The sequence below is a fragment of the Raphanus sativus genome, chromosome 3 (genome assembly GCF_000801105.2).
Source record: "Raphanus sativus cultivar WK10039 chromosome 3, ASM80110v3, whole genome shotgun sequence".
In the NCBI taxonomy this organism is placed as follows: domain Eukaryota; kingdom Viridiplantae; phylum Streptophyta; class Magnoliopsida; order Brassicales; family Brassicaceae; genus Raphanus; species Raphanus sativus.
Window position 1 is genome coordinate 982,061 of NC_079513.1, and position 13,509 is coordinate 995,569.

Consider the following 13,509-nt stretch of genomic DNA (forward strand, 5'->3'; position numbering starts at 1 on the left):
GATCGAATCGGATATCCGGTAAAATATACTGATTTTCCGGATATCCGTAACACCGAATATCCGAAACATCACAGATCAGATCGGATCAAAAATCGATTATTGTACGGAACGGAACGGATCACGGATATCCTTAAAATCCTGGATATCCGTTCCGTGTCCACCCCTAGTATAGTCTAATGATAATAACATTGGTTCTATTGTGTGTTAGGTTAAAAGTACTTCAATGCATTTTTAGGACATTACTGAAAGGTTGATTTTGAATATCAGAGGAGATCATGAAACCAAAACATGATACTTACACTGTTTTTAAAAGATAAAAAGTGGAATTCGAAAAATTTAATATGACTTTAGATACAATATATGTATTTATTAAAATATAATCAAATAGATAAACAATAAAAGATTTAAAGTATGGAATAAAATTATTTTAAAATGACCTGGAAAAGAAGCTGGTCATGATTAGACATCCCCAAGCGTCATGGTGAATGTTATTAATACGTACTCCCTCCGTTTCGAATTATTTGTCTGTTCTAGAGAAATTTTTTTGTTTCAAAATAAGTGTCGTTTTCGGTTTTCAATGCAAAATTTATTGACAATATTCTTTATTCTATTTTTCTATTGGTTGATATATGGTTAGTTGTATTGGTAATAGTGTTTTTATTTTGGAAATATGTAACATTAAATGTTTTCTTAATCTGTGTGCATAAGTTTAGAACGACAAGTAATATGAAACGGAGGGAACATAATTTATAAATGGGAAATTGCAGCCAATGACAATAGAAAAACAACAAAAAAACTCTATAACCATAAGAACTTCTTGGCTATGATATTTCAATAATATTGTCTATATTATCCTTTCTCACTTTCCCATCTTTTTTTAACTAATTTTATCAGTACAAAAATAACTTATTCAAAATTTTTACATATCTATAAAAAAAATAGATTTTTTTCTGTATATGACATATTTGAATTTTGTAAAACTAACATATATTTATAAAATTGAATATGTACAGTTATAATGTAATTATGTGCTATTCTACTTATAAAATATAGAATAGAATTATAAATTATATAATCTTTTTTTCATCTCTCATGTTTTTTCTCTCCTATATCTACCTCCATATCTTCCTCTTTCTTTCTATCTTTCTATCTCTTTCTCATCTCACATTTTTCTATTCCTTCTTGTGTTATATTTCTTTCTTTTTTTACCATATAATGTTCAAATAATATATTTTGTATTCTATTTCATTTACGGAATATAGAATAGAATTGTTGTTATATTCTATCTATTTGTCATTCTCTCTCTCTTTCTCTTCCATCCATCTTTCTCTTTCTTTTTCCATCGTGTAAACTATTCTAATTTTCTTCATAATCCTTATCCCTATATCATGCGTCATATGTTCCATACTATTTTAAATTACAGTATAATATGATACATTTCTTTTTCTTTTCTTTAGCAATTTGTATCTCTTTTTCTACTTCATGATTCTTCTTACTCACTACTTGATCAGTTACACTATTTTGATATTCAACACCGTCGCCACTCATCATCTCTCTCTCTAAAGAAATTTTAGAGAATTTCATATATACAAAATTAATGGGTGTGTCGAGTATTCCATACCATAATATGTATAGCATAGTCACGTAATGGATGAGGGTTTGGGTTTAGGATTAGGGTTTGGGTTTGGGTTTAGGGTATATGGTTTGGGTTTAGGGTATATGGTTTAGGTTTAGGGTTCAGAGTTTGGTTTAGGGTATATGGTTTGGGTTTAGGGTTTAGACTTTTGGTTTAGGGTTTATGGTTTAGGGTTTGGGTTTAGGGCTATGGTTTGGGTTTAGGGTTTAGGATTTGGGTTTAGGGTATATGGTTTAGGGTATATGGTTTGGGTTTATGGTCAGAGTTTGGGTTTAGGGTTTATGGTTTAAGGTTTATGTTTATGGTATATGATTTGGGTTTAGAGTTTGGGTTTAGGTTTTTAGATTTGGCTTTAGGGTATATGAATTTGTGTTTGTTTATTTGTCTTTGCCTATGATTTTGGGTTTAGGGTTTCTCTCTCTCTCTCTCTCTCTCTCTCTCAATTTATTATAGTATACTGTATTTTAAATTACAGTATAGTATAATACCTTTCTTTTTCTCTTTTTTTGCCTTTTGTATCTCATTCTCTGCCTCCTGATTCTTCTTACTCACTACTTAATCAATTACATTGTTTTGTTCTTCAACACCGTCGCCACTCATCAGCTCTCTGTAAAGAAATTTTAGAAAATTTCATATATTCAAAATTTGTGGGTGTGTCAAATTTTCCATACCATAATATGTATAACATAGTCACATAATGGGTAATGGTTTGGGTTTAAGATTTATGATTATGGTTTGGGTTTATGGTATATGGTTTGGGTATATAGTTTGGGTATAGGGTTTGGGTTTAGTGTATATAGTTTGAGTTTATGGTTCAGAATTTGGGTTTAGAATTTATGGTTTAGGGTATATGGTTTAGGGATTGGGTTTAGGGTATATGGTTTGGGTTTAGGGTATATGGTTTTGGTTTAGGGTTTAGGATTTGGGTTTAAGGTTTATGATTAGGATTTGGGTTTAGGGTATATTGTTTGGGTATATAGTTTGAGTTTAGAGTTTGGGTTTACAGTTTGGGTTTAGGATATATAATTTGGGTTTATGGTTTGGGTTTAGGGTATATGGTTTTGGTTTAGGGTTTATGATTTGGGTTTAAGGTTTATGATTAGGATTTGGGTTTAGGGTATATTGTTTGGGTATATAGTTTGGGTTTAGAGTTTGGGTTTAGAGTTTGGGTTTAGGGTATGTAATTTGGGTTTATGGTTCAGAATTTGGGTTTAAGATTTATGGTTTAGGGTATATGGTTTAGGGTATATGGTTTGGGTTTAAGGTTTAGGTTTGGGTTTAGGGTTTAGGATATGGGTTTATGGTTTAGGGTTTACATTTATGTTTTGAATAATCTATTCTATATCTATGTTATATATAGAATAGTATATAGTTCGAGTGTTTGAAATACACACGCTCACTCTCACACTCACTCTCCTTAAAGGACTGTAAAGTCTTATTTTGATACAATAAGACACACTTTTTTGTGTATGCTATTTTTTTAATTGTCAGAGCTCATATGAATATTGAGCAAATTGTTCCTTTATAAATAACTAATAGTAAGCCAAAAGAAAAAAAAAGACAAATATTGCTGCTTTGAGATTGTTTTAAAATATGCCCATTAGCTATTAATACTATATAGAAAGCGGGGAACAATTCTGTTTCTTATGTAAGCCGAGAGAACAATTCAGCTGCTGGCTCTCTGGCCAAGTTTGCTCTCCATAACTCTACTGCTACTTTGTATTGATTCCGTTTTTGTATTGATTCCGTTTAGATTTATAAATCAGTTCGTTGCCAAAACAAAACAAAAAAAGCGGGGAATAGTGATGCAGCGGCTTATCTGCATCAAATAGCATATACTTTGATGCCTAGAAGCGAAGACCATGCTTTGTAGACAACCTTTTGTCACTTGGTATAGTTGTATTTCACATTTATTGATCATATTATTTGGGTTTTCACTTTTTTGGATCCGAAGATCTTTTCAAAGTGCTTCAGCTTTCACTCTGTTCGTTTGCCATAACAGTATTATAAAGGAAAGCATGCATATATATATATATATATATATAGCAATACAAACTTCTTATTGGTTGTAACTATATATATAAACTTCTTATTGGTTGTAACTATTTATAAAAAACTAGTTAATAAACTGAGCGAGGCATATATAGTGATCAGGTTAGAAGCCCGACACTCACCTTTAAAGTATATAAATATTTTTATTTCAAAAGAAATGAGAACGCATGCAGCTGATTGTTAATGTTATAATGGATGAAAATATACTAAGATTGAACTTTCTGAAAAAAGAAAAAGAAGAAAAGAATATACTAAAATATATATGTAAAAAGCACATCTTAATTTTTTATTTTTTACAAATGTTAAACACATGTGAATTTTAGTAGTTCCCAAACGAAAGATGTGATGGATACGTCTATAAATTTTAGCAAAATACAATAAATTAAAATCGGTTTGTTAAGAAATATCATAAAACAGACAAAAACACTAAATAATTATTTATAATTTTAATTATTTTATAACTTCTAAATAAAAATTTTAAAATAATAAATTCATTTTTTGTTTTATAAAATAATTTTTGTAAAAGTTATTTCGACACATGTTGAAAGAAACCACCTAGTAAACATATATTGAACATGATATTATAACTCAAAGAATATATTACACCCAAAGACAGTTTTGAGTTTTTATTAACGTAATAGGGTAGTTCTCACATGCACGACAACTCGGCATCACCAAAATCTGGCTACACTCAGACTCTCTTTCGCTTGTCAAAGCGATCAACTCGATTTCCAAGCCGATGAAGCTCTATGGAGTTCTATCGGACATCGATGTTCTATCTTCCTCTTTCCTGTTTTGTTGCATTTCATTTGTATCAAGAGAAGAGAATGGGCCTTCTGATTTGTTGGCAAAGGCCTGCCTCTATCACTCTCACTCTGCTTGGGCCTGAGGCCATTTGGTTTAATATATTTAAGTTGCTCAAAAAAAAAAGGGTAGTTCTCACTACTAATATAGTTTTCTTTAACCAAATAAACTTTTCTGTTAAAATCTAACTAAATAAGTATCAACTATACTGATTAAATCTTGTATATGTTTTCTTAGTTACGAAACAACACAAATGGGTCTCATGTATTTTTCTTTTTCGTTTTTTTCTCTTAAATTCTTTACTTTTTCTTTTGTAAAATAAATATTGGTTTTTCAGAACATATTTTCCAGAAAATAATTTTACAATCAATATCCTTATTATCTAATCTATCTTTTGGGATATGTCAAGCTATATCTCTGATGTTGTTATAATCATGATGTATAAAAGTTTTTTCTCACAGTAGATACATCTCTGCCTCGAACTATAAGACGAGGATTCATAGTTTTGGCACTGATCTCGCCGTAGTTACTAAGAAAGTGGCACTCAGCCGTAACGAATCGTTCAACAAATCAGAAACCAAAAATTGCTTTTGTTCAATTTTTTAAGATTAAAGCCATGAATAGGATTGAGAGCTATCACATTTGGGTAAAAAATACATTAAAACAAGTTGAGAATGTAATGAATCGTGGAAAATAGGCGAGATAGGTGGAGATTAGGATTTCTGGTCGACAATGGCTAAGAAAGAAGATGAGGTTATTTTCGTAACTTTGCAGCATTATGGATCGTGTATACAATAATTCAGACTGTACATGTGTACACCTAATTTTGTATTACACATCAAAGCGATTGTGTACACATTTTTGGTTTTTTCGTAGGTTTTCTATCTAAATAACTAAGCCTTATGCGACTTCATGTATTCTTCTTTTAACACATAATTTTCACCGTGCACATAATTAGTGTATATTTGAAAATTATGGGTACATGTTTTACAGAATTTATTTGGTGTACAAATGAACTAATGTATATGTAAGCTAATGTCACATGGACAGTAAAAATTATATGTACATGTTTGATAATTATGTTACACGTTTGTAATTTTTGGTACACATGTACGCTACAAGTTTAAATGCATACGTGTACACTCACGGAAGGACAACATTGTAATTTTTCATATCTTTTTCTTCATCGACACTTCTCTTTCTACATAACTTGCTTTCAGACATAAATCACCATTTTTGGATGATTTTCTTTGATTCAACTTCAGTCTTTATTTGTACCATTCGAATATGATAGATCTTTGATATAACATCGGATTTTAGACTCAAGTCACCATAACATAGATGTTTTCTTGAACTGAGTTTGTGGTCGAGTATACTAAATGAACAGTGTACATGTAACATTTTGTAAGAAAGTGTACATGTGGTCAATGAAATATATGTGTACACGTTGATGATTCTGACATACAACTTTTTGTAGGTTTTCCATCTGAAGAATCAAGCTTCTACGGTTTATGGAATTTACAATAATGTTAACATAAAGTAGATAGTGTTAACACAATGTAAACATTGTTTTTACGATGTACATTTGGATTCTTTTCGTCTTCCCATGTACACATGTACACTGAAAGTAAGTACACATCAACTTAGTTACCCAATGTACTCGTGTACACAACCACCTAACGTGTACAATATACATACTATATTTTATATGATATATACATGTACACATTTGTTTGAGATACATGTTAGATGTCCAACATGTTGAAAATTGTGTACATTTCTTAGTGTACGTGTCTACATTAAAGGCTAGTGACGTACATGTGTAGTTATGTACAACAAATATCGTAGTGTACATTAAATTAAGAGGTTATTTCTTCAATTTGCAAAATTAAAATCGAATAGAAAACTTCCAGAAATTTAAAGATCTGTTCATGTAATCATGGAAAGTCTGGTCTGTACAATTAAAAAATGAGGAGTCAATTTGAAAGGGATATATTTGTAAATCAGAAACTTTAGGGGCATAAATGGATATACCAAAAATCAAGGGACCATATGTGAAATAAAACTAATAATGGCAATTGTTGTTCATCGAGCTTTCGCGACGAAGGAGAGCTGCGTCGGAGAAGTTCGAACCGGTCACGGCTATCCTTGCAGCTCCGATAAGGTGATCTGATGGCGATGATAAAACAAGATCCGCCACTGATTCGTGACTATTTTTGATGTATCTCTGTTTCATCACATATCTGGAAAGCAAAAGGAGAAAAAACAGATTAAGCTTGCATTGATTTTTTAGATATGTAGATGTGTAATAAAAAAAGTAAGTTAAAAGTGAAAAAACTAAAGAGAATATGAAATTATAATGATCAAAAATAATGATTTGCAAAAAAGAAAAAAAATGTGATTCAAAGAGTAAAATAAGGAAGAAACCAAACAATTTTCTCAAAAATAATAAAAAGAAACGAGGTCATAATTAGATAGAGAGAAGAAAAAGATAATGAATGTCACAAAAAAAAAGATATTGCAAGTTGCCAAGTGTGGGCTCTACTAGTTACGTTTTAGTTAGCAAAAGAGAGGTAAGTTAAGAAAAAATGTGTTAGGAGTAGAAACTGCCTTTCACTGTAATAAAATCTCAAAAACTGTCCTAAGATGTAAAAAACTCTAACTCAAATACAAGTTCTCTTATCTGGGAAAACATGTGTAATTAATAGAAACTTAATTATATTTCATTCACTTTTTAATCTGTATAAAAATGTCAAAGTGACACTTATTAAGAAACGGATGGAAAAACAAATTGTTTCAAAAAGATATATTTTCAATGTAATTTTTTAAATTAATAATAATAATTGAGAAGTTAAAACATTAATTGTATTTTGTAAAGAGAAAAAGACTAGGATTGCACTAAACCAAGTTTTTGTTACAAAATAGCATTACGAGAAAATGACCAAAAGAAATTTTGTTGAAGGGTAAATATGCATTTATAACATTTGGGTTAATTAATCTAAGATTTAGGGTTTAGAGTTAATGGGTGAAGTTTTAGAAATGTGTTCAAATTTTTTTTAAAAAAAAAATATATTAAAATTGTCAAAACGAAAATGTGTTATTTTGGTCATTTTATTTTTTGAATACTATTTTGTGGCAAAAACTTAAAAAGTGCTATTCGAGAGAATTGTATTTTTGTAAATTTTTATTGGTTTAACAACATAGTAACAAAAAACTAAAAAACTTTGAATTTATAACTAAATTTTAATATGTTTTATTAAAAGAAAATTCTAAAAGATGTATCATTTGGAAACGTGGTAGTATGTGTTAAACAGCTTAGATATTATTTAGCAAAAAAAAACAGTTTGGGTATTCAAACTCTATACTTTAAAATAACTTTTATGAAGAAAAGAAATCATCAACAGTGAATATTCGACGGTTGTCTTATGATACTTCACACAATTCATGAGAAGTCGAGAATCGAGTTAATTCAAGATATATCTGTTGGAAAAAAAAAAGATATATCTGTTGAAATTCCATTATTTAATATTTGACGAAATTCAAAAAGCTGTCGGTAGTTCACAAGATTCTCTCGCAAACTATTTTTATTCTATTTTCAAATATTCTTTTTCTATTATATACATATATATTAAATAATATCTAGCTGTTTTCAAATATTCTTTTTCTATTATATACATATGTATTAAATAATATCTGGATATCCATAGCGGATACCGGATCAGATTGCTGATCCGGATTTTAATTCCCAAGTCTAGACATCAGTCATCACCCCTAAATCTTTTTTTTTTTGCTTAAAAAAAAAAATCTCCAAAATCTTGACACTTCTATCTAATCTCCAAAGGAATGTTAGACCATTCATCGAGGGCCGTGGAAAGCTTATCGATTCGAACAAACAGCAAGCTTACTTTTTTGTACTAACATTACAACAAAACGAGTCAGATAAAACGCTCTGTTTATATGATTGTTAGAACGTTTGTTTGGGATATACAATGAATCATTTAGTATATTGAAGTCATATTCCATACTGTTTATTTATATAAATATATTACACTATCCAAATAAAAATGATGATATTCTCCGATCAACATTCAAAGGAGAATTTCTAATCTTGTTCATATTTGATGAAATGTCAAGATGGCATATCGGTCCCTTCTAGTTGAAGGTATATAGGGTTTAGCTAGGGAAGTGGATCAAGGAGTCATGGGGATAACCAAAAGATTGCCTAATTTGTTAACATTTTTATGGTCTTCATCTTCCTTTTCTTCTTCCACGGCGTTTGTAGGTAACTTACTGATCTCACAGTCATTTATTTGTTTGCTCTTACTCCATAAAAATACGTATAAGCCAATCACCACCACCACAGATCCGATTACGCTGCAGCACAAATAATTGTACAAAAAATCAGTATCTCTTCTAGAAGATCTCCATATTAAAATCAGTTGAAAGTTAATGAAATGATAAAATGTTGCGAATATGTCAAACTAAGTATATATATTTCTTAACATTTTAACCAAAAAAAAAGAAGTATGTATATATTCTTTTCGGTATGAAAGTTCAAAAAATATTAAATATGCTTTTACGAATACATCTTTACCTTCCCAAATAAATCATACGATTAAATATCAAGAAATCAAACAAGGTTGCAGACATAAGCATGACAGGAGTAAATGCTGAGGTAAAGACAGGTCCTCGCTGTTTGATACACCATGATATTCCCACCGTACACATTCCTTGTGCAACCACACCCTATAAAAATACATACACCCAGCTTATCAACGTTTGATGATTTTGAATCCACAGAAATATCATTGAAATCCAGACTAATCCCCGAGCATGTGAAGAACAGGATATTCTTGTTATTAAAGATGTATATAGTGTCCAATCGTAATTAAAATTATCAAATCCTGGTCCCAAAACTAGGTTGAATCCTTTAATTGAATCACTAAATTAAATATTCACATATGTTGATGACAATTTTATATATGCATGAACGTACCGCTATAATGATGGTGATGATGGTGAGTCTGTCTTTGAGGATCCATTCTTTTGCATTTCTAGTCTTGATCAAGCTAAGAAGGGCGCACTGAAGCGTACCGAAAGCAGATAAAATAACGGTGCTCGAGTATGGACAAGGGTAATTCACGTTGACTTTGGCTTGTATAAGCATCCAAGAACTGAAAAACATAACTGATATGAATAAAAATATACAACCTTTGGTCCAATGCGCATGTTTTGTGAGATGTTTTAAAGTCGAGGCTTGTTCTTGAGAGTTCGTTAACGGGATGCCTAGGTACATCGTAAGAACTAAAGCTCCTCCTAAGCTTATCATAGTTCCAAGAACGATGCCGTATCCCACTTTTGTTTTCATATTTAGCTTCTCGAACCTGTAATTTGTTTTTGCAATAAGAGAGTACACTTAAAGTTATGTCAAAGGGACATTTTTATCTAAACTTAAAATATGGTGATTAGTAAATAAAAATACCTAAATATTAAAGCCATAATGAAAGTAAGGGCAGGCATTATCGCCGAGAAAGCAGATCCTAACGTAGCAGAAGTATAGGTGAGTCCGAGTAAGTAGAAATACAGTACCAAGCTCGCCCTGAGAAAAAATATATCATAATAAAAGATGAAGTTCTTATAGACGTAAGAGACGAAACAATGAGTTCATGGATTAAAACTGAAACTTACCCAAAAAGAGCACTGATGAAAAGCTGGCACGAAATGCTTATGGTAAGCTTCGGCCTTGTTTTCCTGATGGAGCACGTGGATTCAGAATTAAGCGTCAAACATTGAATGGCAATTGAGCATTAAAACTAAAGATGAGTTTTAAAACTTTGCTGATTTTTCTAACAGGTAACGAAATGTAAAATAATGAAAAAAAAAAGAAATATAATCGTTGACAGAAAAAAAGAAGAAACATAACTAAAAACAAAAGTTAGACTTACCGTTCCCAAAATAAGCGACCGGAAGAAGAAATATGGTGGAGATACCCAAACGATAGGTAGCAATGACCATATGATTAATGCCTCCATCAAGAACTTTCTTAATCAAAGCGTTAACCATCCCATTAATCATGTGAATCACAGTCATCGTGATCAGCGGTGCCCATTTTCCATCGATATAACCCATGATTAGTTAGTTAAGTAACTATTTGTTAATTACTTAATCAAGGGCCCCTTCTCTAGCTGTTTCTCTTCTTTGATAACATGTTCCAGTAGTGAAGCAGAGAGACTAGGTAGATATTTATATATTATAGTAGATATATTTTATATATCATAAGATAAGAATGAACCGTTAGCTATCAATTTGTAAACTCGTGAACACATTTTATTTTCTTTAAAATGTTTGACAGCATATATATACACTATTATTTATCTATTTATTTATTGTATGGCAAAGAGCTAGTAGCTCGATAAAGAATTTTATTAGGACTTAGAAAACTAAAAATTTCAACTTAGCTTAGTGGTTTTGTTGGGATTTAGTGAACACATGTTTAACTCTTATTGTTTGATAGTACGATATTGTCCAACTCTTTTTATTGGGTGGTAAAGAGCTAGTAGCTCAATAAAGAATTTTATTAGGACTTAGAAAACTGAAAGTTCAACTTAGCTTAGGGGGATGTATTCAATTTAGCATTTGATGTGATTTGGCTTTTAATGGAGTTTCAGATGATTTTAATAAGTTGCAGAGATTTAGGTGATTTTAGTTAAACTACTCTAGAATATCACCTAAAACAATGGGATTTGAGTTTTATTTTTTTTAACTAAGAAACTCTACCCAAACACCCTAAAATCACCTCAAAACTTTAAAATCCCACAACTTAAAATATTTTCAATAACAGTGGATTTCAGAGTACTTTACGAAATGTCAAGTTTAATAACAGTGGATTTTAAATGAGTTTTTAAAATTCATGTTTGAATAACAGTGGATTTGTCATTTTAATACAAATCACCTGAAACTCTCGATTGAGTACATCCCCTTTAGTGTTTTTGTTGGGATTTAGTAAGTTTATGTCCAATTCTTATTGCTGATTATTACGATATTATTCATTTTAGACCTAAAAAGTTGTTCCGTATGAATTTATTTTTGGATTTCTTTCTAAAAAGACTCATATTATAATTAGATGTAGACATCTTTTTATATAGTAGACACTCATTATTAAATTTTCCGATATGTGACTTTGTTTGATATCTCACATTCTCCCTTCAAACTAAAGACTACGTATCTGGTGTCCCACAACTAAATTTTCAGGATCTTTTGACTTGATCTTTATAACATAACTCATATTCATATCTCAAAAAATACCATTTATATTTTGAAGGGTATTTCGGTTGTCTTGCAGATTTCTTGTCAACCGCTCTTAATACCAATTGTTGGGATTAGTTAACCCATATTAAATGCTTATTGTCCGATTAATAGGATATTGTCAATTTTGAACTCTAAGAGATTGGCCTACATAAATTTACTTTTGAATTTATTCTCAAAATATCTCGTACTAATTATAATTAGATATCTTTTTATATATTAGACACTACTTATCTAATTTTCTGATGTGAAATTTTGTTTGATATCTCATAGTTTCTTTGTTCATATAGGCTATATAAGTTTTTATATTCAAATTAGGAACTATAATTGTGTAACCAGAAAATTAAATGTGCATCCTATAAATTCAAGAGGCGTCTTAATTTCTATTTATATAAAGAAGAGTTGTTTCTCTCCTGCTGACACATCAGAGGCCATGTCACAAATTGAGTCTCTGTGATATCGACACATGTCGCGTTAAATGAAACGCAGCATCTTTCCTTTTATCTTTCTTCCGGGCTTCTCGATGTCACGCTCTGTTTTGCGGCCCAAACACCATGTAACCATATGCAAACCCTAATCCATGGAGACGATACCATTTTCTTTGTTTCTCTTCGATAGGTGGAGAGTTTCTGTAGCAGAAGGCGTTGTTCTGTGAATCGCGATCTCCAAATCTCTCTGCTATCTATCTCTCTCATATTCATCTCTCTATATCCGTTGTCGTGGTTAGACAAATGAAGAAAGCTTGCTTTTTGTAAATATCATCCCTACAAATCCCAATAACTCTTGAAACTTTTTCACAGTGGAATGATTTTGGTTACGTTTATTGATTTTTTTTTGTTGATATAAGATGATTTGTGTATTGTTTTTTAATTTTGAAAGCTTGAGTTTGGACGATTTTGATTTAGTTTTTGGTATTTGTTGACGTAAGATGATTTTGGTTGTATACTGATTTTGAAAGCTTTAGATGATATTGGTTTTGTTTATTGATTTTGTTTTTGTTTGCTACTCCTTTATTTATTCAGAATTTACTTTAAAGTTTCGTGTCAAGAATATTGATGTCTACTTCAGGAGAAACCAGAAACTCATCAAAGAGCTCGGTACTCCAGCACCAGGATCGAAATATATCTACTTCCAAACTAAGTATTCGCAGCTGTTTACTAAAGCTTCTTCTTCAAATAGTATTGGTCTAGCTTGAGATATCCTCAGTACAATGCCATTCCGTTTTCTCATGACAATATTGGTGTGATGTTTTGTTTGGTTTCCTGGCAAACAGGAGCGAAAATGTAAGTTTGCTTCCATATGTTCCATTTTATTAAATTATCATCTTACCAAGAAACGTGTTTGATTCATCCCAAAACCACTACAGAGAGGAGCAAGACCAGAATAACCTCTTTGGAGTCATGTACCCTGCGATACTGTTCCTCGGTGCACCAACGTTGCAACAGTTCAACCCGTAATTGTCATTGAGCGTAGTGTTTCTACCATGAAAAGCTGCTGGAATGTACTCATCCATTTCTTTTGGAATCCCTCAGGTTAACCATTCTGAATACTCTTCATGTCTTAAAGACTTGAATTATGGTTAGACCACAATGAGAACTTCTCCTTGAAATATTGCAGGTGGCCGTGGATATCATGTACAACACGATACAAATGGGAGTTTACACAATAGGAATAAAAATTCAAAGAATTGCTCTACTCTACAACATCAATGA

General features: G+C 31.1%; 1 protein-coding gene across 1 annotated transcript; it reads right to left on the minus strand.

Moving 5' to 3' along the window:
* Nucleotides 1-8,489: 8,489 nt before the first annotated feature.
* On the minus strand, nucleotides 8,490-10,769 carry LOC108844786 (WAT1-related protein At4g01450). The gene is made up of 6 exons (XM_018618085.2): nucleotides 10,434-10,769; nucleotides 10,181-10,243; nucleotides 9,975-10,091; nucleotides 9,489-9,876; nucleotides 9,087-9,238; nucleotides 8,490-8,866 (listed from the first exon to the last, which is right to left on the minus strand). Exons 1-6 carry the CDS (start codon nucleotides 10,619-10,621, stop codon nucleotides 8,683-8,685), a joined length of 1,092 nt encoding a protein of 363 aa, XP_018473587.1. The 5' UTR covers nucleotides 10,622-10,769; the 3' UTR covers nucleotides 8,490-8,682.
* Nucleotides 10,770-13,509: the final 2,740 nt, after the last annotated feature.